The 23740-nt window shown below is 52.4% G+C and overlaps 1 protein-coding gene across 2 annotated transcripts in view; it reads left to right on the top strand.

Moving 5' to 3' along the window:
* Positions 1-3963: 3963 nt before the first annotated feature.
* The window catches only part of SFXN5 (sideroflexin 5), a 102846-nt gene continuing 83069 nt past the window's right edge, over positions 3964-23740 (top strand). For both annotated transcript variants that reach the window (XM_065662455.1, XM_065662463.1), the window contains exons 1-2: positions 3964-4056; positions 15283-15351. In XM_065662455.1, coding sequence (XP_065518527.1) covers positions 4000-4056; positions 15283-15351 — 126 coding nt within the window. In that variant the 5' untranslated portion in view covers positions 3964-3999. The remainder of the gene's footprint in view (positions 4057-15282; positions 15352-23740) is intronic.

Raw genomic sequence — 23740 nt, forward strand, 5'->3', positions numbered from 1 at the left:
CGTGAACACCGCCAGGGATGGAGCAGGGATGAAGAGACCTCATCCTGCATCATGGCCACCGGAGAGCACAGCCTCGGGTGCCTGGTGAGGAAACCAGCTCTGTCAGTGCCGCCTCTCACAGAACAGGCACCTTGTACCTGCTCGTCAAGGGCATGAAGTGTTGAGGGTTCTAATAGTACAGGGCTGATTCCCAGCCCTTCCCCTCCAGCTCCTCTGCCCTAATCCCACCTTTTCCCCTTCTCCAGGCTACAGCTTCCTTCCTTCATGCCTTTTCCTCCAGACAAATGAACCCTTTAAGCTTCCCTAAATCACTTCACAGCTCTGACAGATGAGTTTTGTCAGCTCTAATCCCGAGTTATTTTTCCTCCAGCTGGATCAGGAGCTCAGCACCTGTCTGGGGGGATCATGTTAACCCTGAGAGCCCGGATGGGAATGTCGGGAACGCTGCTCCATGGGATCAGCGCACTGAACTGTGATCCTCTGAAAGGCTATCCAAAGAAAAGGCAGCAGAAAGGTCAGGGTTAGCGTGGGCTTCCTTGCACCCTGCTCCATAGGGAGCTCCATGGGCTGCAGGGGAAGCCCTGGAGCACCTCCTGCCTCCTCATGCACTCACCTTGAGCTCTGCAGGGCTGCTCCTCAAGTTCTCACTCCTCTCTCCAGCTGTAGATGCAGTTTTCTCCTTCTTAAGTCCGTTATCCCAAAGGTGCTGCCATGTTGCTGATGAGTCCATCTTGGAGCCCGTTGGCATCGGCTCTGTTGGATATGGGGAAGCTTCCAGCAGCTTCTCACAGAAGCCACCCTGTAGCCTCCTGGTACCAAACCCTTGCACCCAAACCTAGTACGTTAGGTCTCCAGAGCCCCTCGCTCAATGGTTGGGTGCTTGTTCCCCACCACAATGGAAAGAAACACGTTTGTCAACCGATTGTGAGGAAGCAGCTCCCCCTCCTCCTCCTTCCCCAGCCCAGGAAACGGGAGCTGTCAGTCTCCATGGATCTGGTGAGATTGACATCAGCCAAAGAATTGATATTCTTTCTGGTATTTAACCAAAAAAGTGATAGTCTTATGTCACTCCAAATGGGGTTTGAGATAAACAGATTCTCTCCCCTCTGTTGTTACCAAACATTTAGTGTGTCAACATTAGGGATTGTATCAGTTCCCTGGCTCTGGCTGGGATGGGAGGGAGGGAGATTCCCCCTGTGCGGAGACGGAGGGGTTTGGGATATCATCCTTAGGAAGTGGAGGGATTTGGCTGCGCTGTGAGGTGCAGGATGAAACCTTCAGGAAAGGGCGAGCTGCCTCGTGAAGCGTTACTGACAGCACAATGGGTTCGTTGTTCCTTTTAGGATGGCATTTAGGGCTCTGAGCAGCATTAGACCCTGCCTAAAAGGAAGGGATGATGGGGAGGGACTCTTCCTCAGGGGCTGTAGCGGTAGGACAAGGGGGTGATGGGTTCAAACTGAAACGGGAAGCTCAGGTTGGAGAGAAGGAAGAAGCTCTTCCCTGTGAGGGTGCTGAGGCGCTGGCACAGGGTGCCCAGAGGAGCTGTGGCTGCCCCATCCCTGGCAGTGCTCAAGGCCAGGTTGGACGCTCTGAGCCCCTTTCCTACACAGGAGATTCGGGATCCATTGAAGGGGATCAGTGCTGAAGTAGCCTAAAAGCAGAAATGGTTTTGCAGATGGGAAGAGGTGGGAAAGAAAGGAGATTCAGCACCACATCCATAAAGCACCGCATCCCCACAGCAGTGTTGTGATGGTCACATTTTTCCCTGTAAAGCAAAAAAATAAGGGTTTTATTTTTCACATCTATTGTTTAATTCCTCCTTAGGCGGAAAATCTGTTCCTGCCCTGCTCTGTAACCTCCTGCTTTGACTGCTGCTGCTCCAATCCTTCCCCTTATACCCTGGCTGCTTCCCCTTCTCCATCCTCCCCTGCACTCTATTTGCTGACCCTTTGCTCTTCCTCAGAGCATCGATCCTAATCCCCCAAACCATTGCAGCAGCATTGGAAGGGTCAGACTCTTGTCATCCCACTAATCTAGAGAAGAGGATTCCGGAGACAGTTCCCAAACATCCCTTCGGCCCCCAGCCCCTCCTTTAGCTCCACAAATCCCAGCACTGAGTGCACGGGCAAACCCATCTGCATCCGAGTAAACTCCTAATTCCCAGATTGCCAATTCTTCCTTTGTAATCACCTATTGTAAAGGTCAGTAGCCATTGTTAGGCTCCATCAATGCGTTTCCACAAGGAAAAGATGAAATTCAAGGGGTTTTTCTTCAGAAGCTTTCAGGCGTTCACCTTCCTCTGTGTTAGTATTTGCTCATTCCCAGCTTTAAGGCAAACTCCCACTTTCCCCATCACGTTCCTGTGGGTCCTGTATCACTGCCGGTCTCCTGGCTGCTGCATCACTGACAAACAGTGTTTGTGCTCAAAAGGGGAACGACTTTTTGGAGCGAGTTCCTTAGGAGGGGGTCAGAAGCGTGGGCCACGAGGTGTACGTGCCCCCAGGGCAGGGAGAACAGAGCAATGCTGGCTGCTTGCTTCAGACATCGCTGCGGGTTGCGAAATTTAGCTGTTTCTTGACGAAAAGGAGAATGGACGTGGGGAAGTGGCAGCGCCTTCACAGTAAAGAACTTATTCCCCATCTCCAACCTGAACTTCCTCTGTTTCGGTTTGAACCCATCACCCCTTGTCCTATCCCTACAGCCCCTGACGAAGAGTCCCTCCCCAGCATCCCTTCCTTTTAGGCAGGGTCTAACACTGCTCAGAGCCCTGAGCAGATGGATGCGCTGAGGTCTCCACGCAGCTTCTCTTCCCCAGGCTGAACAGCCCCAATGTTCTCAGCTGGTCTCCATATATACATACACACACACACCACATTTTAAAGGACAAGATCTACAGATCCTGTCAGGATCTAAAGTACACCTTTTCACCACCACCACCATCACAGTGCAGAAGGAACCGGCCTCAGTTCACCGTCAGCTCCAATGAGTGGTTCAGCTCCCTGTGTTCTGAGAATTGCTTGCACATCTATTTTCATCTCACACCCCTTGTCCTGTCCCTACAGTCCCTGATGAAGAGTCCCCCCCCAGCATCCTTGTAGCCCCCTTCAGACACTGGAAGCTGCTCTGAGGTCTCCACGCAGTTTCTCTTCTCCAGGCGGAACAGCCCCAGTGTTCTCAGCCTGGCTCCATACAGGAGCTGCTCCAGCCCCTGAGCATCCTCGTGGCCTCCTCTGGACTTGCTCCAACAGCTCCGCGTCCTTCTGATGTTGGGGACAGCAGCCCTGCAGCTCGTCTCTGGTTGAAGACACTGTGTATGTTTCACCGCACATGATCTGTGTGTAAAGGTCTCTGCGGGCAAAGGTCCCTTACCTCCGCAGGTGTGATTTTAGTCTCACGATGAACCAAGCTCCCCTCAGGACACAGTTACCGTGTGTTTTGCTGAGCTTTCCAAAGTCACTTCTGTACGTTTGACCCTGGGTTTCTTCCTAATCTTCCTGCGCTTCGATTTACATCAGGTGTCAGGACCGTCCTCCCTGTGAGGGTGCTGAGGCGCTGGCACAGGGTGCCCAGAGAAGCTGTGGCTGCCCCATCCCTGGCAGTGCTCAAGGCCAGGTTGGACACAGGGGCTTGGAGCAAGCTGCTCCAGTGGAAGGGGTCCCTGCCCGGGGCAGGGTTGGAGCTGGATGGGATTTGAGCTCCCTTCAGCCCAAGCCCTTCCGCCATGGCGGTGCTGCTTCTCCTGCCCTGAGGAGTTCTGCCCCTCCTCGGGTCTCCCCTCACGGTCCCTCCGCGGACTCCATTTCCCATGCTGCCCCGCGGCCCCCGAGCCCTCCCATTGGCTGTCCCAGCAGCCCCCGTCCCTCCGCTCGGACTCCATTTCCCGTCGTGCCCCGCGGGAGCTGCGGTGGGCAGCAGCCAATCAGCGCGGCGCCGCCTCGAGGGGCGGGCCCGGCGGCGGGGGGAGGCCGTTTAAAGTGGCGCTTGCGGCGCGGGGAGGGGATGGCGGAGCCGGCCGATTATCCCCCGTTCCAGCTGGGGAAGCCGCGCTTCGAGCAGGTACCGCCGGCCTCGGAGGGAGCTGGGAAGGGCAGGGACCGGCGGCGGGAGGCGCTTTACCCGCAACCCCCCTTGCGCGGCTTCGCGTCCCCGCACCCCCCATTCCCCCCCCCATTCGGGTGAGGAGAGACCCCCGCTCCTCTGCCCCCGCCCACCCCCGGGGCTGCTCGCTGATTGGCTGATTGATTCTCAGCCCCGCCTGCGATTGGACCGCGCCGCTGTCACTCCGAGCCGCCGCCCCCCTCCTCGCGGCGGCTCCCGCGGCGGGCGGTGATTGGCGCGTCCCGCCGTGCCCCTGTGGCGCTGAGCGAGTGGGGGGGCGAGCGCGGAGCAGGGAGCCGCGGGTTCGAGCCCCGCGGCCGCCGCCAAGGGCAGTGGGGTTCGTGGGGTCCCGGGCACCAGCGCACGGCGCCGCCTCATCCCTTCTCCCTCCCGCGGTGCGGGGCGGCGAGCACAGGGGTGTAGGGAGGTGAGGAGCTGCCTGAGGGCCCCGCCGGTAGGATAAAGCCAAGGGGCGAAGGAGCCAGCGCCGGTCCCGAGCTGTCCTTTTCGGCCGCCTTAGAACGGGCTGTGGGTGCCGAGGGTGCCCCGCCATGGGGTGTGGGTCATGGCAGGGCAGCAATGGCATCGCGGGTGGTGGTGGAGGTGAGGAGCGGTGGCTTGGGATGGTGAGGCTGGGGCACGGTGGGGAGGGTCTGTGGTCCACAGCAGCCGGGTGAGGAGATGCTGGTGCAGGGCTCAGAGGTGCTCGTCCATGCCGCCACCTTCCACAGCCTCTTCATAAGCACTCTGGAGGGTTCCTGCTGCCTTACAGCTGACAAGGACCGCTCTTCATCCCCATGGAGGCCATAGAGCATCCTTCTGTGGCTCCTGAGCTGGGCAGGGTTCCTCAGGAGAGGAATGAGCCATTGGAACTGCAGGCTCAGGGATGAGTCTGCTCATTAATATGTGTGTCTGTGACTACTGGGGCAGTCTCCAAGGAGACTCATCCCACCATCCCTATCAAATCTGCACAGGACCACTATTTGCCAACCATCTGACTCGCTAATTGCAGCTCTCCATTGACCAAAGCACCCATCTGGGTTGCTGGGAGTCCAGTTGCTGATCTCCCATAGGGGCCAGCTCTTTGCTCCTGCATCTCCGTGCCTCTTTTCCCCACCGCCTTATCCCTGTATGGAAGGACACGGAACCTCCTCGGAGCGCCACGAGGAAGAGGTGACTTCCCCGTGGCAGGAGCCTGCTCGGCTGCGTGAGCCGAGGGATGCTCAGGCTGGGGAGATGGAGCTTTTTAATAAGGAGATGAGGAGGAGGAGGAGACGCTACTCCCTTCTAGACACCACAGATGATTCGAGGCACACTTGGCAGCGAGTCAGGCACAGAATCGGTGCGTTCTGTTCATTAAGGAGCGACTGTCACTTGTAGCAACATTTAGAAGCCGTTTGGAGGGCTATGGCAGGATGTTAATGATGGGTTGTGTGTGTGTGAGAGCGAGCCCAGCCGTCCCCTCCTCGCTGCCACCCCTGGGAGATGAGCTGGGTGCGTTAACCCTCACCCTGCTGTGGAGCCCATTGGCACAAGCACCCTTGGGACTGTGTCCTTTGGGGGTGCAGTGCCGACGGCGTTGGGAATCATTCCCCTCCTCTTCTGTAGTGGGTTTAATCCTTTCCTCCTGCTTTCATCACACAACCCAGCAGAGCTGAAGTCGTTCATGTCTACGTCGGACGGTTATAGTTGTCATGAGGTTGGTGAGGCACTGGAACAGGTTGGCCAAGGAAGCTGTGGCTGCCCCATCCCTGGCAGTGCTCAAGGCCAGGTTGGACACAGGGGCTTGGAGCAAGCTGCTCCAGTGGAAGGGGTCCCTGTCCGGGGCAGGGGTTGGAGCTGGAGGAGCTTTAAGGTCCCTTCCAACCCAAACCATTCCGTGATTTCCCTCATCTTGACCTTAAGGTTTGCCACCAAACTTCACTCCCCAGTTCTGGGTTACAACGTGGGTGTGAGCCCAAGGGATCTGCAGCCCTTAAACACCTCAATCCTTGTCTATCCATGCCTTTCCCATTCTGTTCTGTGGCTTGTTGCAGGGGTTTATGTGTTTCTAGGATCTCGGTGTTGGCTGATAAAGGATGCTTTGCTTGTCTTGGAAGGGATTAGCGACGCTGTTTAAATTCCAGCCGTAGCCCTGTGTGATGCCAGCGCTTGTTTTCCTCTGGAACACTGGCTGGGAGCAGGTCTGGGGCTGTTTAAGGGGAGCTTGGACTGAAACTGGGGCTGGAAGTGATGCAGGGACTGAGTCCCTGCGGGGGTGGGACAGGACAAGGAGAAGTTGTGTGCAAGGAACAAAACCCTTGGAGAGCAAACTGGGATCTGGTTCCGAGGAGCTCGAGGTGGTTTCCTTCCCCTGGCACCGCCTCGGGAGCTCATGAAATCCCCTTTTCCCCTCCCTTGTCTTGCAGTTGATTGGGGATTTCTTGATCTCTGGGCAAGTGAGTTCTGTCAAGTCACCTTTATTTGGGGTTTCTTTGCTGCAAAGAGCCTTTCTGGCAGTGGAAATCGGCTATTTTTAGGTGAAAGATGAAATGAGGACTCTTAGGCTTGAGAATGTGTGAGAAGGGCTTAATTTCCTGATGGGAAGCTCTAATCTGTGAGCTCTACCCTATTTTCCTTAAGGATTTCAGTGCTTCCTCTTCTGAAGCCGGAGCTCACTGTGTGTTCCCGGTGCTCTGGGGTCTTTGCCTGCAGCCCAGGTATTTACCCTGGGCAAAATCAGTGCTTTTTCTATCAGAGGAAACCTTAACAGCAAGGCTCTAACGAAGATGTGGGCTCTGCTGTTTGCTACCCAGGGGGGTTAAATGCTGGAGGGGGTTAAATTTGGATGCTTTTATGGGGGTCAGCCCTTTATAAAGCACTATGAGGTTGTCTTGGTTGGTGCAGGAGGACTTCAAGCACAGACAAGAAGTGAGGTGACTCCTTCCCAGCTGAGGCTGGCGGTGTTCATCTCAACAAGCACAACTCATGGGCATAAAAAGGAGTCGCAGATCTTGGAGCCTTTAGGGGAAGGAGATGGAAATAAAAGGGGAATAAACCCAAACCAGCCCCATAACCAGCTTCTATCCGTGCCCAGCTCAGTGCCTGCAGCACGTGGTGCGCTCGGGAGGGTTCGTTCTGTTGGTCCCACAGGATGTTTTCTCTCCCTGCACCATCAACAGCGTTGGTGGGGATGTGCTGCTTCAGGGCTTGACCTTGCAGAGGGTTTAAATGCTGGAACTTCGCACACGATCGTCTCGGAACTGGCTCATGAGGACCTTAGTGCTAAGAAGTGTGATTTCCTGCTCTTCCTATGCTTTAATCTGGTGAGTTTAGAGCCAAGCCAAGGTTTATTGCCCCTCTTATCAAAACCACGTGTCCAAGATCACCCTTGCAGTAACACACAGATAAAGGCGCTGTTGGTGAGATGCGCCTCTCAAGGAGCTTAATGCCTCGCAGCTTGCGCACTGTGGTTGCTAAAAGCCTAGTTACAGGCAGCAGGAGGAACCAGAGCTGTACCGCAATGGGAGCACAGAAGTTTCTCCTTGTGCTGCTTGGCGTGAGGTTATTTTCCACTCTAGGAAAGGGAATGGAGCTCTTCTCTCCTGAAGAGGCATCTCTGTCATAGAATCCCAGCCTGGTTTGTGATGGAAGGGACCTTAAAGCTCCTTCAGCTCCAACCCCTGCCACTGGCAGGGACCCCTTCCACTGGAGCAGCTTGCTCCAAGCCCCTGTGTCCAACCTGGCCTTGAGCACTGCCAGGGATGGGGCAGCCACAGCTTCTCTGGGCACCCTGTGCCAGCGCCTCAGCACCCTCACAGGGAAGAGCTTCTGCCTAAGAGCTCATCTCGGTCTCCCCTCGGGCAGGTTCAAGCCATTCCCCTTGGCCTGGCCCTACAGGCCCTGGTCCCAAGCCCCTCTCCAGGTTCCCTGCAGCCCCTTTAGGCACTGGAGCTGCTCTCAGGTCTCCCCTTCAGGAGCCTTCTCTTGTCCAGGCTGCCCCAGCCCAGCTCTCTCAGCCTGGCTCCAGAGCAGAGCTGCTCCAGCCCTCGCAGCAGCTCCATGCCCTCCTCTGGCCTCGCTCCAGCAGCTTGGTTCACAAGTGCTCCAACTCCTGTCTATGAGCAGGTCCATCCCAGTGTGTACAAGCAGCTTGGGACGGGTTGCAATGTGCTAAGTGGCTTTTGGTCTCACCAGACCCTGAGGGTGTGCTGACCCTGTTTATCCCGTACAACCCATTGGGTCCTGCAAGCGGGTGCTTGGAGGTGAATTGCAGAGCAGGGGAGGGAATACAGACACCTTGGGGTTGATGTTCACCTGCGAACTTCACAGAACCTGCCCAAAAAGCCGTTCCTTTGCCTTCTTCCATCTCTATCAGCCACCACTGGTTTCTAAACAGGGAGTTTGTCTCTCGTCCTACAGGATGCAAACCCCACCTAACACCAGTGAAAGGTTTCCATGCTGCTTCCAGGTGCATTCCCATTCATGCTCAGACCCGTCACTGCAGGTGCCTGAAGGTACTGTAGGAGCTGCTCCTGACTCCATGCTGGTTCTTTGATGTTTGAAGTCAAACTGAGAGCATCAAACAGCAGAGTCCACGGCCTGAACCTAAGCTTGCGCTGGGCTGGGCTGCAGCCTGTGTGCAGTTAAACAGCTCTGCTGCCTGGCCCATTGCTCCGCAGCTTGAATTCCCTTGCTTTGGTTTGGGTCAGCTTAAATCTCTTCCTAATTAATTTCAAGCTGACGCAAGGTTGAGTTTTTTAGCTCAAAAAAAAAAAAAAAAAAAAAAAAAAAGAAAAGAAAAACCAGCCCCAAATCTGCCTGCCTCTTGCTCCGGCTTTAATTAAATCCTGTTTGAAATCACACTGCAATTAAATTGGTGCGAGTTGTATCTCCTGCTCTTCCCAGGGCTGCCCGCTGTTGAGGGATCGCACAATTCCAGAGTGGTTCGGGTTGGGAGGGACCTTAAAGCTCCTCCAGCCCCAACCCCTGCCACGGGCAGGGACCCCTTCCACTGGAGCAGCTTGCTCCAAGGCCCTGTGTCCAACCTGGCCTTGAGCACTGCCAGGGATGGGGCAGCCACAGCTTCTCCATTCAACCCATTCCAGTGTCCCACCGCCCTCACAGGGAAGAGCTTCCTGAGATCTCCCCTGAATCTCCCCTCTTTATGGTATCCTTAAGTTATCCTTTAAAGAACCCTCACCCTCTATTAAGGTGCTTGCTAATGGTCACTTACCTGGCTCTCACTGCTCTTCTTTACACTTCTTGAGCCTTCAAGGAGCAGTTTCCTCCTTGTCGTTATCTGGGAATCAGCTGGATCTGGCATCTTTAATAGCTGGATCAGTGATGTGCTTTAACAGCTGGATCAGTGATGTGCTTTAATAGCTGGATCAGTGATGTGCTTTAACAGCTGGGTCTGTGATGTGCAGCTCCCATCCTCGCTCTGAGCTGCTGTGCCATGGAAGGGAATTAATATTCCCAGCCGCTTTGCAGGACTGCTTCTTGCTGCAGGCTGATGAGAAGTGGTCCCAGAATAGCTGCCATTAATCACAGGGAATTTGTGTTATTCGCTTTGCTCCCAGATAACTGTTTACTACAGCAGATGTTGCAGGGATCCAGTGGTGGATAGTTGGGAGCTGAAGGTCAAACTTCTGGGTGTCTTGTAGGCTTCATCTCTCCATGTGTGTGATGGCCAGAGCTGGAAATGATCCTTTTGGAAAGGAACCATCCTGGATCCTTGCTTAAATCTGGGTCTGGATGACTGCAGTGCGCTGCAGAGATGCTGCTGTGCTGGTCACTGGATGGTGCCTGGCTCTTCCTGTGCCCCAGGGCTTGATGCTTTCATAGAATCCTGGAATTCCAGGTTGGAAAGGACCTCAGGGATCATCCGGTCCAACCTTTCCAGGCAAAGCATGACCTAGACCAAATGGCCCAGCACCCTGTGCAGCCCAGTCTTAACAGTGCCCAACACTGGGGAGTCACCACTTCCCTGGGGAGATTATTCCAGCTGGTTGCTCTCAGCGTGAAACCTTTTCCTCTTGTGCCCAGCTGGAATCTCCCCAGCAGTAACTTGTGCCCATCACCCCTTGTCCTTTCTGTGGGACTCCTTGTCAAAAAGGGAGTCTCCATCTTCTTGAGCCACCCTTTAAATACTGGAACAATCTCATCCCATTCACTTGTCCCAACAACTCTTGGTTTGCTGGATGGGTGCAGAGTTGTTGTGTCGAGTTCAAACCTTGTAGGGACGTGGCAATCCCTTGCTTTTCCCTTATTAAATGGTAATGGGCATGGAATGATGGAGAAAGGACGGAGGATAAAGGGTTGGATGGAGGTATGGGAAAAGAAGCAGTTTATGTAAGATGTACAGCAGATGATAAACATGGAATCCCAGCCTGGTTTGTGTTGGAAGGGACCTTAAAGCTCCTCCAGCTCCAACCCCTGCCACGGGCAGGGACCCCTTCCACTGGAGCAGCTTGCTCCAAGCCCCTGTGTCCAACCTGGCCTTGAGCACTGCCAGGGATGGGGCAGCCACAGCTTCTCTGGGCACCCTGTGCCAGCGCCTCAGCACCCTCACAGGGAAGAGCTTCTGCCTAAGAGCTCAGCTCAGTCTCCCCTCGGGCAGGTTCAAGCCATTCCCCTTGGCCTGGCCCTACAGGCCCTTGGCGAAAGTTGGACAAAGGGAAAACCATGGGTATCTTTGCTCTAGGGCTGGACAGTCATGGCAAATACTGCTGCTTAGGTGGGCTGATGTCCTGGGTTCAGCAGCAGCAGTCATTCTTCTCCTTCTTAGTGGCTGGTGCAACGCTGTGGTTTTGATTTTTGGCCTTGGAACAGTGCTGATAACACCGATGTTTTCAGTTGCCGCTCAAATGTTTGCTCTGGCCAGGGACTTTCTGAGCCTCTTGCTCTGCCAGGGCGGAGGGGAGGCCGGGAGGAAGCAGAGACAGGAACCTGACCCAAACTGACCAAAGAGGTATCCATACCGCAGCACGTCATGGCCAGGATGTAGCGGGGAGATACCCAGAAGGGCAGGGACTGCAGGGCTGGAGGAGGTATCGGTCGGTGCTTGGCTGGGGGGAGTGGGGCGAGTTATTGGTTGGCTGGTGTTGAGGTGTTGGATTCTCTTCCCTTGTTATTTCCTTTATCATTATTATCATTGGTGGTAGCAGCAGTGATTTGTGTTATACCTTAGTTACTGAACTGTGCTTATCTCAACCCATAGGAGTTTCATTCTTTTCGATTCTCCTCTCCCTCCCTCCAGGAGTAGAGGGAGGGCAAGAAGCGGGGGGAGTGAGTGGACGAACTGTGTGGTTTAAACCAAGTCAGCCATAAACCACGACAGCTGAGCAGTGAAATATGGAGTGATGATGCTTAGATGTAGCCTGAAGAAGACAACTTTGCTCTTGATTTGAATTTGGTCCCATTTTAGGTGGTTTTCAGAGAGACCACAGCATAGGGAGCTGCTGATGTGGAAAGTGAGCTTCTCCTTCATCAGAGGTTAAAACACCCACAACAAATTGTATTTGAACTCTTATTCCTCTATTTTGGGGTCTGGTTTTTTTATGGCACAGTGTATGGTACCATGAAAGGTCTTTGAGATGTTGTAGATGTAGAGCTGGGGACTTCCACCATCCCACTCTGCCACTCATCTCTCCTCCATCTAGCTCTCCCTGTCCAAGACTGACCTCGGTTTGCTTCTTTTCCTCTGGGTTTTATGATCTCTGCACATGATGGGATGAAGCAGGATGGGGAAAATGCTTTTTTACCAATTAGAATGTTTTCTTCCCTAGTTGCTTCATTGACAAAGCTGCTCCCTTTAAAATCCAGGCCTGGATGTGGGGTTGAAGGAGGTTCAGTGCAGTGGCCATGTTTGAAGAAACTTGGACTAACTTAATGGCTTGTCTTCTGCTGTCCCACAGTGGTGATGAGGGATGCTGAGCTGACCTGCGAGTGTGCTGAGGCCACGTGAAAGGATAAATCACTGTTGTGGGACTGCAGCTCATCCTGTTTCTTGGAATCTAGGGCGGAGAGCAGGAAGATTCTGGCTTTTATCCGTGTGGTGAAGATTGAGTCTTAGGGTGACAACGGCTTTCTACTGGATGGGCTGGGTTGTGGTTGAGCACCAGAATACCATTCATGGGAGGCTTTTCAGAGGGGTTTTTCACTTCCAGGCAGCTCATGAGAGCAACAGGGAGAAGCACCTTTATGTGAGTGCAGCGTAGAGAGCTCATGGTAGTGCAAAAGCAAAGTGGAAAGCACAGCTGAGGAGCTGGGTCTTGTTGCCTGCTCTAGGGAAGGGAGGATGGACTCAAACACGGGTCTCCCCACTCACACACTGCCCCATTGTGCTGTGCTCTCCTTCAGACAGGCTGGAGAGATGGGAAAGAGGAACCTTTGGAACAACAAAGCAAATGCAGTGTCCTGTCCCTATGGAGGAATAACCCCATGCGCCAGTACAGGCTGGGGGCTGACCTGGTGACCATCGAGTTGTCCATGGGCCAGCAGTGTGCCCAGGGTGGCCAGCAGTGTCCTGGGCTGCATGAGCAAGAGCATTGCCATCAGGTTGAGGGAAGTGGTCCTCCTTTTCCTCAGCACTGGTGAACTGTGTCCACATCTTGGGTCCCCAGTACGAGGGAGACTGGGAGCAAGTCCAGAGAAGGGCTTCTGGAATGATTCAGGGTCTGGAGCATCTCTCCTATGAGGAAAGGCTGAAGGAGCTGGGGCTGTTCAGGATGGAGAAGGCTCAGGGGGATGAATGTACAGAAGTATCTAAAGGGAGAATGGGGCCAGACTCTTCCTGGTGGTGCCAGGCAATAGGATGAGAGGTGATGGAGGGGGCCAGACTCTTCCTGGCAGTGCCAGGCAATAGGATGAGAGGTGATGGAATAAACTCAAACATAGCAACTTCCACCTGAGCATGGGAAGGACTTCTTTACTGTGAGGGTAAGTGACCAGAGGAATAGGTTGCCCAGAGAGGTTGTGGAGTCTCCTTCCCTGGAGATGATCAAGAGTCATCTGGACACCATCCTGAGCAGTGTGCTCTGGGTGACCCTGCTGGAACAGGGACATTGAATGATCTTAAGGTCCTTTCCAACCCGAACACTTCTATTGCCCTCAGTGCCATGGGTTAGTGATGGACGTGGCAGTGCCGGGGTAATGGTTGGACTTGATGATCTTAGAGGTCTTTTCCAACCCACTTGATTCTGTGGTTGGACTCAATGACCACCAATGGTCCCTTCCAGCCTCAACCATTCAGTGTTCTCATTTAAGCCCCGTACTTAAATTGCTCTGAATTCCCTGTGCTGTTTGGCATTGAGCAAGCACAGAAGGATGGGCAGTGGGAGAGGGATGATGGTACGTGGGAGCTCGGGATAACGTGAGGAGGGCCCAAGTGACTCATGGCTTAGTCATGGCACTGCCTGCACCACTGGCAGCAGTCATGTGGAGGACAGTGGCATCTGCAGAGGGTTTTAGAATGAAAACCAAAGGAAGGCAGCAAAGCATCAAGCCCACAAAAGCTAGAAAGTACCAGAACTGATGCTCATGAAACCAATGCTAATTAACCCCCACAGGGCTTCATTTCTGAAGCTGGGTTGTTCAACTGTAGGGGTTTCTTTTCTCTTTTTAGTGGAGAACATGGCAAAACAACAGCAGAGAGTTCTGTGAGGAGCTGAGGATGGGGTGTTGGAACGTGAGGTCCTGGGAGCTGCTGTTACAGAGGCAGTTCTGCCTGAAGAAGTAGGCAGCGTTATTGGTATTCCTCTTGATGGCTCAGTGGAGAAGAACCAGCATGTTTGATGAACTGGTGCCAGGCTGTGATTAAATGCCATTCTCGCTGCTGTATGCATGTTCTGCTGCTTTATTTATAGCATGTTTCTGCATTGCAAACACAAGGGGGTTTGCTGCACGTGGCTGGAGAGCACCCAGGGCAAAGGGGGCTCAATAGCGAAGAGGACTTGGAGTTCCACCCATGAGCAGTGTCCTTTCTGCATCCACAATGGGCTGCAGGGGAGAAGCCATGGGAGGGATAGAGGAGCTGCTGGACCAGGCTGCCCTGGTCTGTTTGGCTTTGCTGGTGTCCAGATGAGGGTTCAGGCTGTGGTGATGCAGCGCTGGCACTTGGCCTATATCTGCATCCAGGTGGAAGGATCCAGACTGGTGTCTGAGTGAGAGATGGGATGGAGCAGCCCTGAGGAGAGCTTGGAGGTGCTGGTCAATGAGAAGCTCCCCATGACCCAGCTTCAGTGAGCGCTTGAGCCCAGAACCCCCCCACCGTGTGCTGGGTGCACCCCCAGAGCGTGAGCAGCAGCTCAGGGAGAGGATCCTGCCCCTCTGCTGTGTGATGGGGAAACCCCCCCTGCAGCCCTGATCCAGCTCTGGGGCAGCAGCACAAGAGGGACGTGGAGCTGCTGGAGCGAGGCCAGAGGAGGCCATGGAGATGCTGCGAGGGCTGGAGCAGCTCTGCTCTGGAGCCAGGCTGAGAGAGCTGGGCTGGGGCAGCCTGGACAAGAGAAGGCTCCTGAAGGGGAGACCTGAGAGCAGCTCCAGTGCCTAAAGGGGCTGCAGGGAACCTGGAGAGGGGCTTGGGACAAGGGCCTGTAGGGCCAGGCCAAGGGGAATGGCTTGAAACCATTTATTCCCTTGTTGAGACTCTAAGCTCTTTTTAGGCCATTTGAAAATCTGATTTCACAAACCTTTGTTCCAGTGGTGTACACGTGGAGGGGTTTCTTCACACCAGTCTTCCCCCCTCCCCTCCTTCCGCCCCAGATCAGGGACCCTGTGAGATGGGTGTTAGGGGGAATGAGGACAAGCAGCGCCGGCACAGGCTAAAGCCATCGAAGGGTGGGAATCCTATTGACAAGATCTCTCAGAGGTCTGGAGCCGTGCCTTGGGTTTTGTGGCCTCTGGCATCTCCCAAGAGCTCCATGGGGGAGCAGACAACAATGTGTTTGGGGTGAGAAAGGAAAGGATTTTAGCAGCTTGATAGTATCCCTGTATTATAATATCTGCATTAGGATCCTGTTAGTAGCAACGCTGCTATTAGCAGGGTCCAAGGCATCATCTTTTCCTTTTTACTTCCTGTCCCAAATTACAGCTGAATAGCTTCTATATCACATCTTTTTCGTTGCTATTTAGGAGGAAATAAGACCTCTCTCTTCATTCGTTTCTAACTGAACATGTTTTGCTCTTTCCCTTGTTTTCCAGACTTCATTTTATGGCAGATTCAGGCACTTCTTGGACATCATCGATCCGCGCACTCTCTTTGTGACCGAGGTAATGTATATGCACCTTGTTGTCTGAAGACCCTGTTTATTAGACAGGTTTAGATTGGAAACAATCTCTTCTGTGAAGAGCAGGGGTAATGAAGCCAGGTTTCCAGTGGGTTTGTGTCTCACAGCTGATTGATTGCCCAACTGAGCTCTGTTCAATCCGTAGCCCAGACTTGCTTTTGATTAGACATCAGGGAATCCACACCAGTCAGTCTCCCATCTCCCTCCAGTAACCAGTGAGACCCTTCACTGGTTTCAGTCAAATTTGCCATGGATTTAGTCTTCTTTGAAGGAAAATTCCTACAATCTTTGTGAGTAGATGAGGGAGTAAATAGTAATTCTCATGAAGGGCGAGGGTCCACACTGCAGTTTTTCTGTGCCTGTACTCAAGAAAACCTTATCCCAGTGAGGTGGTGTAGTTTTTCCTTAGTTATTACCCTGTTTGTAACAGGCTTTTTGGGTTTCTGGCCCATTTATGTTCTGTACTTCTTTATTGCATTTCCCTGCTCTCACAAAGCAGTTGTGGGGAATCCTTTAGAAGAAGAATTTAACCGGTGATCTTCAGTTCTGCTGCTGGCCAGAAAACTCTGGGTTTTGCTTCCAGTGAAGGGGAATTCCTTTTTCCTTTTCCTTTGCTGCATTTTATTTTGGTTCCTTTCGAGGTGGGGCTGTGTGAGATGAAAATAGATGTGCAAGCAATTCTCAGAACACAGGGAGCTGAACCACTCGTTGGAGCTGACGGTGAACTGAGGCCGGTTCCTTCTGCACTGTGATGGTGGTGGTGGTGAAAAGGTGTACTTTAGATCCTGACAGGATCGGTAGATCTTGTACTTTAAAATGTGGTGTGTGTGTGTATATGTATATATGGAGACCAGCTGAGAACATTGGGGCTGTTCAGCCTGGGGAAGAGAAGCTGCGTGGAGACCTCACAGCAGCTTCCAGTGTCTGAAGGGGGCTACAAGGATGATGGGGAGGGACTCTTCATCAGGGACTGTAGGGATAGGACAAGGGGTGATGGGTTCAAACTGGAACAGGGGAAGTTCAGGTTGGAGATAAGGAAGAAGCTCTTCCCTGTGAGGGTGCTGAGGCGCTGGCACAGGGTGCCCAGAGAAGCTGTGGCTGCCCCATCCCTGGCAGTGCTCAAGGCCAGGTTGGACACAGGGGCTTGGAGCAAGCTGCTCCAGTGGAAGGGGTCCCTGCCTGTGGCAGGGGTTGGAGCTGGAGGAGCTTTAAGGTCCCTTCCAACACAAACCCTTCCATGATAACTAAAAGCTGTTTGGTTTCCTTTGCTAATTGAGGTGGCAAATTAAACTCCACGCAGGGTCTGATGAGGAAGCAGCAGTTTGTGGAGAGCTCCTTCCCGCTGACAGATGGCTGCATCTTCCAGGCCCAGGGCTCTCGGGGAACAAATAAATCACTGTTTGTCTTGGAGGAGCTCACTAGCAAATGGGGAAAAAAAAGGAGATAAATGAGTTTCTAATGAGAATGGAGGTTAACCCCATGGGAAATGTTATAATATGGGGGTTTTCTCCATCCTCTTTTAATTGCTGTGTGTTACATCATTACATCCTACTGGTGGCTGTGTTTGGAGGAAGGATGAAGTGATCCTTCTGAGTGGGGGAAACCAGGCACTGTGATACGGAGCATAATGAGCCTCAGTGACAGTCCTCTCTTAGTCATTCCTCTTTCAATAAGGCAAATCCTTAACACCATTAAGAACTTCCTTGTCTTTTAAAGGTTCTGGAGCATTAATATTTAAGGGATGCATGTCCTTGAGGGATACATCCTCAAGTGGAAGGTGTCCATGACCCCATGGCAGGGGGTTGGAACTAGAAGATCTTTAAGGTCCTTTCCAACCCAAACCATTCCATGATTACATGGCAGAGGCAGTTGGAAGGCAGTTGCTCCAGTTTTATCTTTAGCGTACATATAATTATCTGTATCAAGCTTACCTACTAGTTTTACTTGCTTTCTGAGTGCATCTGATAGTGAAACAAGGCACGGACCTCATGCCAAGGGTGCATGTCACCTCTGAAGAGGAGGTTTCCTCGTGTGCTAATTCATATCATAACTGGCTCCTAATGAAATCATCTTTGGCAGCAGCAAATGTGCAGCCTTCTCCCAATAAGCAGGAGAAGTGTCATCCCAGCGGACAAACCCAATGAGTCCTGTCACTGAGACCACGAGGACCCCCTTAGTGGGTGTAATGCCTGTTTTGGAACAGCGTGAGCTTGAAATGATTGGGATAATGCTTTTAATTGCTCTGTAATTAAGACCCATTGGGAGAAGCAGTGTGGTCCAGCAGCTATTTTGATAAGCCTAACGTCTCCCATCTGACACGAGCCTGGCCAGACTGTTAATGCTCATTGGGAAGCTCTTCATGGAGAAAGCTGTGGGGCTGCTAATAATTGAGAGCCAAAGTGGAATAAGGATTCAAGTGCGCTCAGAGGGGCCGTGTGTTATCTGCTTCTGCTTCATCTCATTGTTCAAAGCCGAAGCCTGCAGAGCACGGAGCATCTTGCATTCCCATATTTGGGTTTAAAATGGAAGCAGGATTAGATGTATGTTATTTATATGAACGATACCTTCTTACTCAGCAGATTGACTGTCTGTGTTTATTCAGTGTCACATCTGCTGGCTCTACTTGAACAAAAAGTTTCTGGCTCCTGTTGTCTGTCACTGTAGATCCAATACAATAGGGCCAGCTGGAGTCAAGTCTGCCGTATGTATCATCTATGGAGTAGCGAGACAAAATCAGGGATGGTTGAGTTGCTGATGGCAGAGCACAGCTGGATTTTGGTGCCCCACATTGCATTCATGGTGCTGGTGGCCAGAAGACTCTTGCTTTGATTCACATGCCAATAAGTCATCATTGGTCTGAGCCTGAAACCAGTGAAACTTGCAGTCACAGAGTTGAGCATCACAGGGATAACGCAGCCTTGCAACCCTAATACAAGCTCCATAAAGAGCAGAGGGAGATGCCAACTGTCCCAGCGTGTCCTGTCCCATCGGTGGGTTTTCTCTTAAAAGCCTCTCCTGCAAAACTTGACTCTCTCTTTGTGTTGATTCTGTAACAGTAATGTTGTAGTGCTACTGGCATAATGACTGTTATTACGGTCTGTATGTGCACATATGGGTTTCTGGAGGCAGCTCGAAGCCATGTGTAGGCATCAGTTGGGATCCAAGAGAAGACAAGGCACAGATCTTTCAGACAGAAACAGTGTGCCCTTGAGCACGGAGGACAAGGTGGAAAATCAGTGCAAGAGTTCACGTGCTGGATGGAGGTGTCTGATGCTTGTACGTATGGACAGTTGTCTATGGCACCCAACACAGTTGTCCTCTGTCCCACCAGGGTGCCGGAGTGATGGCTATGAGGGATTTGGGGTGGTGACAAAGGGTTCTTGGAGGTGGCCATCAGCTCAGTGTGACGGGGGCTAGGCCAAGGGGAATGGCTTGAACCTGCCCGAGGGGAGACTGAGATGAGCTCTTAGGCAGAAGCTCTTCCCTGTGAGGGTGCTGAGGCGCTGGCACAGGGTGCCCAGAGAAGCTGTGGCTGCCCCATCCCTGGCAGTGCTCAAGGCCAGGTTGGACACAGGGGCTTGGAGCAAGCTGCTCCGGTGGAAGGGGTCCCTGCCCGTGGCAGGGGTTGGAACTGGAGGAGCTTTAAGGTCCCTTCCAACCCAAACAATTCCATGATTCTGTGATCTCTGGTCTTGTTCTTTATCCCCTTTCTTTGGCTGGGCAAACCAAACTCCTACGTGTATGATCCTTTAGCAACAATTCCTACAAAGACTGAAATTCTCCATTCTGCTGATGTAGTCCTGCAAGAGTGCTCCAGGCAGTGACCTTCTGAGTCAATGCCTGGTGGCCCGGGTCAGGACAGAACAGGTTACATCAGGTCTCTGAACTAAAGCCTACAGGTTAGATCTAAGCTGGGTCATTCAAACTGAGTCAGGTGCTGGGTTTTGGCTGTAACCATAAACCCCATGGTCATGGATCAGTGGTAGTAGCCCTTTGCATACTTCTCATGGGCTTAGTGAGCTGAGCTGTGGTACAAAAGCTGGGTGGTTTTGGGCCTACAATGATACCAGAGAGGGACTTTTCATCAGGGGCTGTAGTGATAGAACAAGGGGTGATGGGTTCAAACTGAAACAGAGGAGATTTAGGTTTGATATAAGGTAGAAGTTCTCCCCTGTGAGGGTGGTGAGGCGCTGGAACAGGTTGCCCAAAGAAGTGGTAAATGCTCCATCCCTGGCAATGTTCAAGGCCAGGTTGGACAGAGCCATGGGTGGCATGGTCTAGTGTGAGGCATCCCTGCCCATAGCAGGGCATTGGAACTGGATGAGCTTTAACGTCCCTTCCAACCCAAACCATTCCATGATTCTGTATTTTCCAGCCGTGTTCAGCACAAGGCAAGGATCGAACCCCTTTCCTAAGACCTATTGTTGGTGGGTAGCATTTCCCAAGTGGACATGGCTTGAGCTGCTGTGGTGGAGCATCAAGGGTGGAAGTTTGTGCTTCAGAATCCCTGAGCATGGTAGATCCCTGGCACTGCTTCTGGGCTTAGGTTTGTAAGAACATCCTCCGGGTGCAGATGGTCTGTCTAGCACCCTATTATGAGAGCTGAGACCCCATCACCCACCACGAGAAGTGCTCTAGTTTTGATGAGAAGAGGGGTATGAAGGAAATGATATCTACGAGGGAAAACTGTGGCTGCATCTTTTTTTTAGGTGATGCTGTAAAAACTCTGGTGACACTTCTTCCTACAGGCAGCAGGAGAGAAATCAAGCAGCAATAAATATTGAAACAGTAGCACAACCTTGCAGAGAGACATCTTTTCCCCTGTTAAAATGGAAATGAAGTGGAATCTTAGACATGAGCACTAGCGCAATAATGCCGCGTCGTGCTGAAAGCAAAGGAGGGGAGCCTTGGTTGGCATTTGGAGCTGTCATTCCCTATTTTTTGGTCTTTTCCAGAAGGAAAACAAGGCGCTTTTCCCTAAGGAATGTTGAGGCTGGGGGGTGTTCACTGAAACTACCTGCCCACTTCCAAGCCATGTGAAAAGCATCTTCTTAATGTGATCCTCGCATTAACACTTTGCTTTCTGTGCCACTCTTTTGTCCACCTCGGGACCCATCGGCAGCGCTGGTTTAGGACTCCTTTCTTTGGGAAACTTCCCTTCTCTCCCCACGGAGCTGAAAGAGGAAATTCATGAAGACTGGGATTTTGAAAAGCAAAATCAGCCTTTTTTGTTTTCTGTTTGTTACCATACTCAACAAGATGGGATCTGGCCAGGGTTGTTATAGTAACTCCTAAGATTTCCTCAAGAGAAGGGGGAAAAAATAGAACACAGACCCATTCATCTCTTCCTTCCAGTTTTTCATTCAGAGCTACATGCTGTTCTGTGCAGATCATTTGCAAGGCACACAGTGGAGGTAATCTCAGTCACAAAACCACGAGGCCAGTAATGAGCACAAATGGCTCTCCAGAACACTGGGCTGGCATTCCTGGGTTCTTTGCTAGCTTGGGAGGCGAGAAGGGATTTGTCTTCCCTGGATCTGTTGTTTGGCCGTCCAGCTTTTCACCACAATGTTATACATGGTGGGATATGTATATATGATAACCATAATATATATGATATCCACAATATTATACAATTATATGTACATATACGTATATCATGCTGGGTAATCCTAATAGGATGTTTTTAAGTAGCCATGAGGGCAAGGAGCTGACAAGAAGAACTTCAAGAGGCTCAGGTCCTGTTGTGATCCTGTGTGATTGCTTCTTTTGCTGCACCTCGAATCCTGTGCTCAGCTCTGGGCCCCTCACTGCAAGAGAGACATTGAGGGGCTGGAGCGGGTCCAGAGAAGGGAATGGAACTGGTGCAGGGCCTGGAGCCCAAGTGTGATGGGGAATGGCTGAGGGACCTGGGGGGTTCAGATGGAGAAGAGAAGGCTCAGGGGGGACCTGATGGCTCCCTACAAGTGCCTGGCAGGAGGATGGAGCCAGGAGGGGCTGGGCTCTGCTCCCAAGGAACAAGGGATGGGACAAGAGGAACCGGCCTCAAGCTGCCCCAGGGCAGGTTTAGATGGAGCTGAGGAACAATTCCTGCCCCAGAGGGTGCTCAGGCATTGGAACAGGCTGCCCAGGGCAGGGCTGCAGGCACCGGCCCTGCAAGTGTTCAAAACCAGTGTAGATGGGACCCCCAGTGCCATGGGTCAGGGGTGGCCTTGGCAGTGCTGGGAGCGGTTGGACCGGATGAGCTTAAAGGGCTTTTCCAACCTGGTTGACTCCATGATTCTTCCCAGGTTGGAAATGCCCGAACCAGCCTAAAAATCCCATTTGTTTCTCATATCTGCAGTGCTTACAGCTTTCCAATGATCAACCAACGCTCTTAACCGGTCTTTCATGTAGTTGGTCATTGCAGCTACAGAGCCCTGAGGGTCTTGCCCAGAAGAGCATGGCCATGTGTCCGTGCCATTGGATTTCATCCCATGTACCCATTTCTCAAGGTCAGCATTGCTTCTGTATGAGATCCTCAGCCCTTCTGGAGGAAGCCGTGTGTCACCAGTGCTGCAGCACCATCCTCATTCATAGCTCTTGCTTTTTGTCCAGCGTCAGGAGGACTTGGCTCATGTAAGGACTCATTTCTCTGTCTGGGATGTTTGATAGATGAGGAAAAGTATGACCAGTGACTGGCCTTATCCATTGAAGTACTCAGAACAAGAATACTTGTGCTCCTAAACAGTGTAGGCTCCTTCCAGGAAACGATTCATATATTCCCTCTGTCACTTGCATATGATTTTTTATTAAGATAAGTTTAAATTTTAAGACAAATTTAGCATTTGTGTGCATAAGGGAATGGGGCTTAGAGTTAAGACACTGATTTTTCTTGCTATGTAGAGTCATAGAATGGTTTGGGCTGAAGGGACCTTAAAGCTCTTCCAGTTCCTCCAACCCCTGCCACGGGCAGGGACCCCTTCCACTGGAGCAGCTTGCTCCAAGCCCCTGTGTCCAACCTGGCCTTGAGCACTGCCAGGGATGGGGCAGCCACAGCTTCAACCTGTTCCCATGTCCCACCATCCTCATAGTGAAGAACTTCCTTGTGTCTCATCCAGCTCTTCCCTCTTCCAGTTGGAAGCCCAAACTCCTCATTCTATCCCTACCTCCCTCGTCCCAAGCCCCTCTCCAGCTTTCCTGCAGCCCCTTTAGGCACTGGAGCTGCTTTCAGGTCTCCCCTTCAGGAGCCTTCTCTTGTCCAGGCTGCCCCAGCCCAGCTCTCTCAGCCTGGCTCCAGAGCAGAGCTGCTCCAGCCCTCGCAGCATCTCCATGGCCTCCTCTGGCCTCGCTCCAGCAGCTCCGTGTTGTTATGTTGGGGTCAATGTGCACGGGGCAGTCTGAGTCAAAGAGGGAGCAAGTTTCAGGCCAATACACCCTGAAACAGGGCAGAAACCAGAACTATATCACTTGTTACCGGTGACACAGTGCTGTGAGCCTTGGTTGGTACCGCCGACCTCAGCATCAGCGCCCAACACGAGCAAGCCCCATCTCTGAGCCCACGTCGTGCCAAGAATGTAGTATTTTGCAGAGGTCATTCCTATCTGCTGCTGAGCCCTGTGCGGCGGCTTTGTACAGGCTCCACTTGTGCTCGGGAGGTGCTAATTGCTGCAAGAATAAAACCTATAAAATACCAGGGCTGGAAATAGCGTGGTGCTGCTGGTGTGAGCTGAGCCAGCGTCAACCCAGTGGCTCCGCTCCCAACCCGCTCGCTCCGTGCAGGAATTGCCACTCTTCCCTATGTCTGCTGTGTTGAATGTTTTCGGGACAATAGTCATTCATTAATTGCTGCTTTCAGGTTGGCGTAAGTGCTGGCGCTTCCAAGGAAACAACAAAGTACTCTTTGATGTTGGCATGAAAGGGGGGGAAAGTAGTTTCCCTGCCACCGATCCCATGGATGCGAGCTCCTAATGAGCTCGGGGTGCTTTGCCCTGTGTACAGGAGGGATGTGAGAGCAGAGCTGGCAGTGCCTCGACACGGTCACACTCCAAGCACAGGGTTTAGATGAGCCACCATCACGCTGTGGGTGATTTTAGACTAAACACTCTGTGTTTATGGGATGTCCTCCAGGTTTAATACCAGCAAAGCTGCCACAAGAGCAGAGCTAGTGCAGCAAATCAAACCGAAGGCGATGTTGCTCATCTGGATGACAGATAACCCACGGGAGGCTTTTGAACATGGTTAGCTGAGGGATTTGTTTGGCTTCAGATATTTGGGAGCCGTGATCCGGTGTTTCCTGCAGGCTTGGATAAGTGGATTTAACCCCCCTGAAGCTGCTGTTTGTATCCTGACTTGTTCCCCTTTATCTTAGGCTAATCCCTCTCTAATTCGTA

The sequence above is a fragment of the Lathamus discolor genome, chromosome 1 (genome assembly GCF_037157495.1).
Source record: "Lathamus discolor isolate bLatDis1 chromosome 1, bLatDis1.hap1, whole genome shotgun sequence".
NCBI lineage: Eukaryota > Metazoa > Chordata > Aves > Psittaciformes > Psittacidae > Lathamus > Lathamus discolor.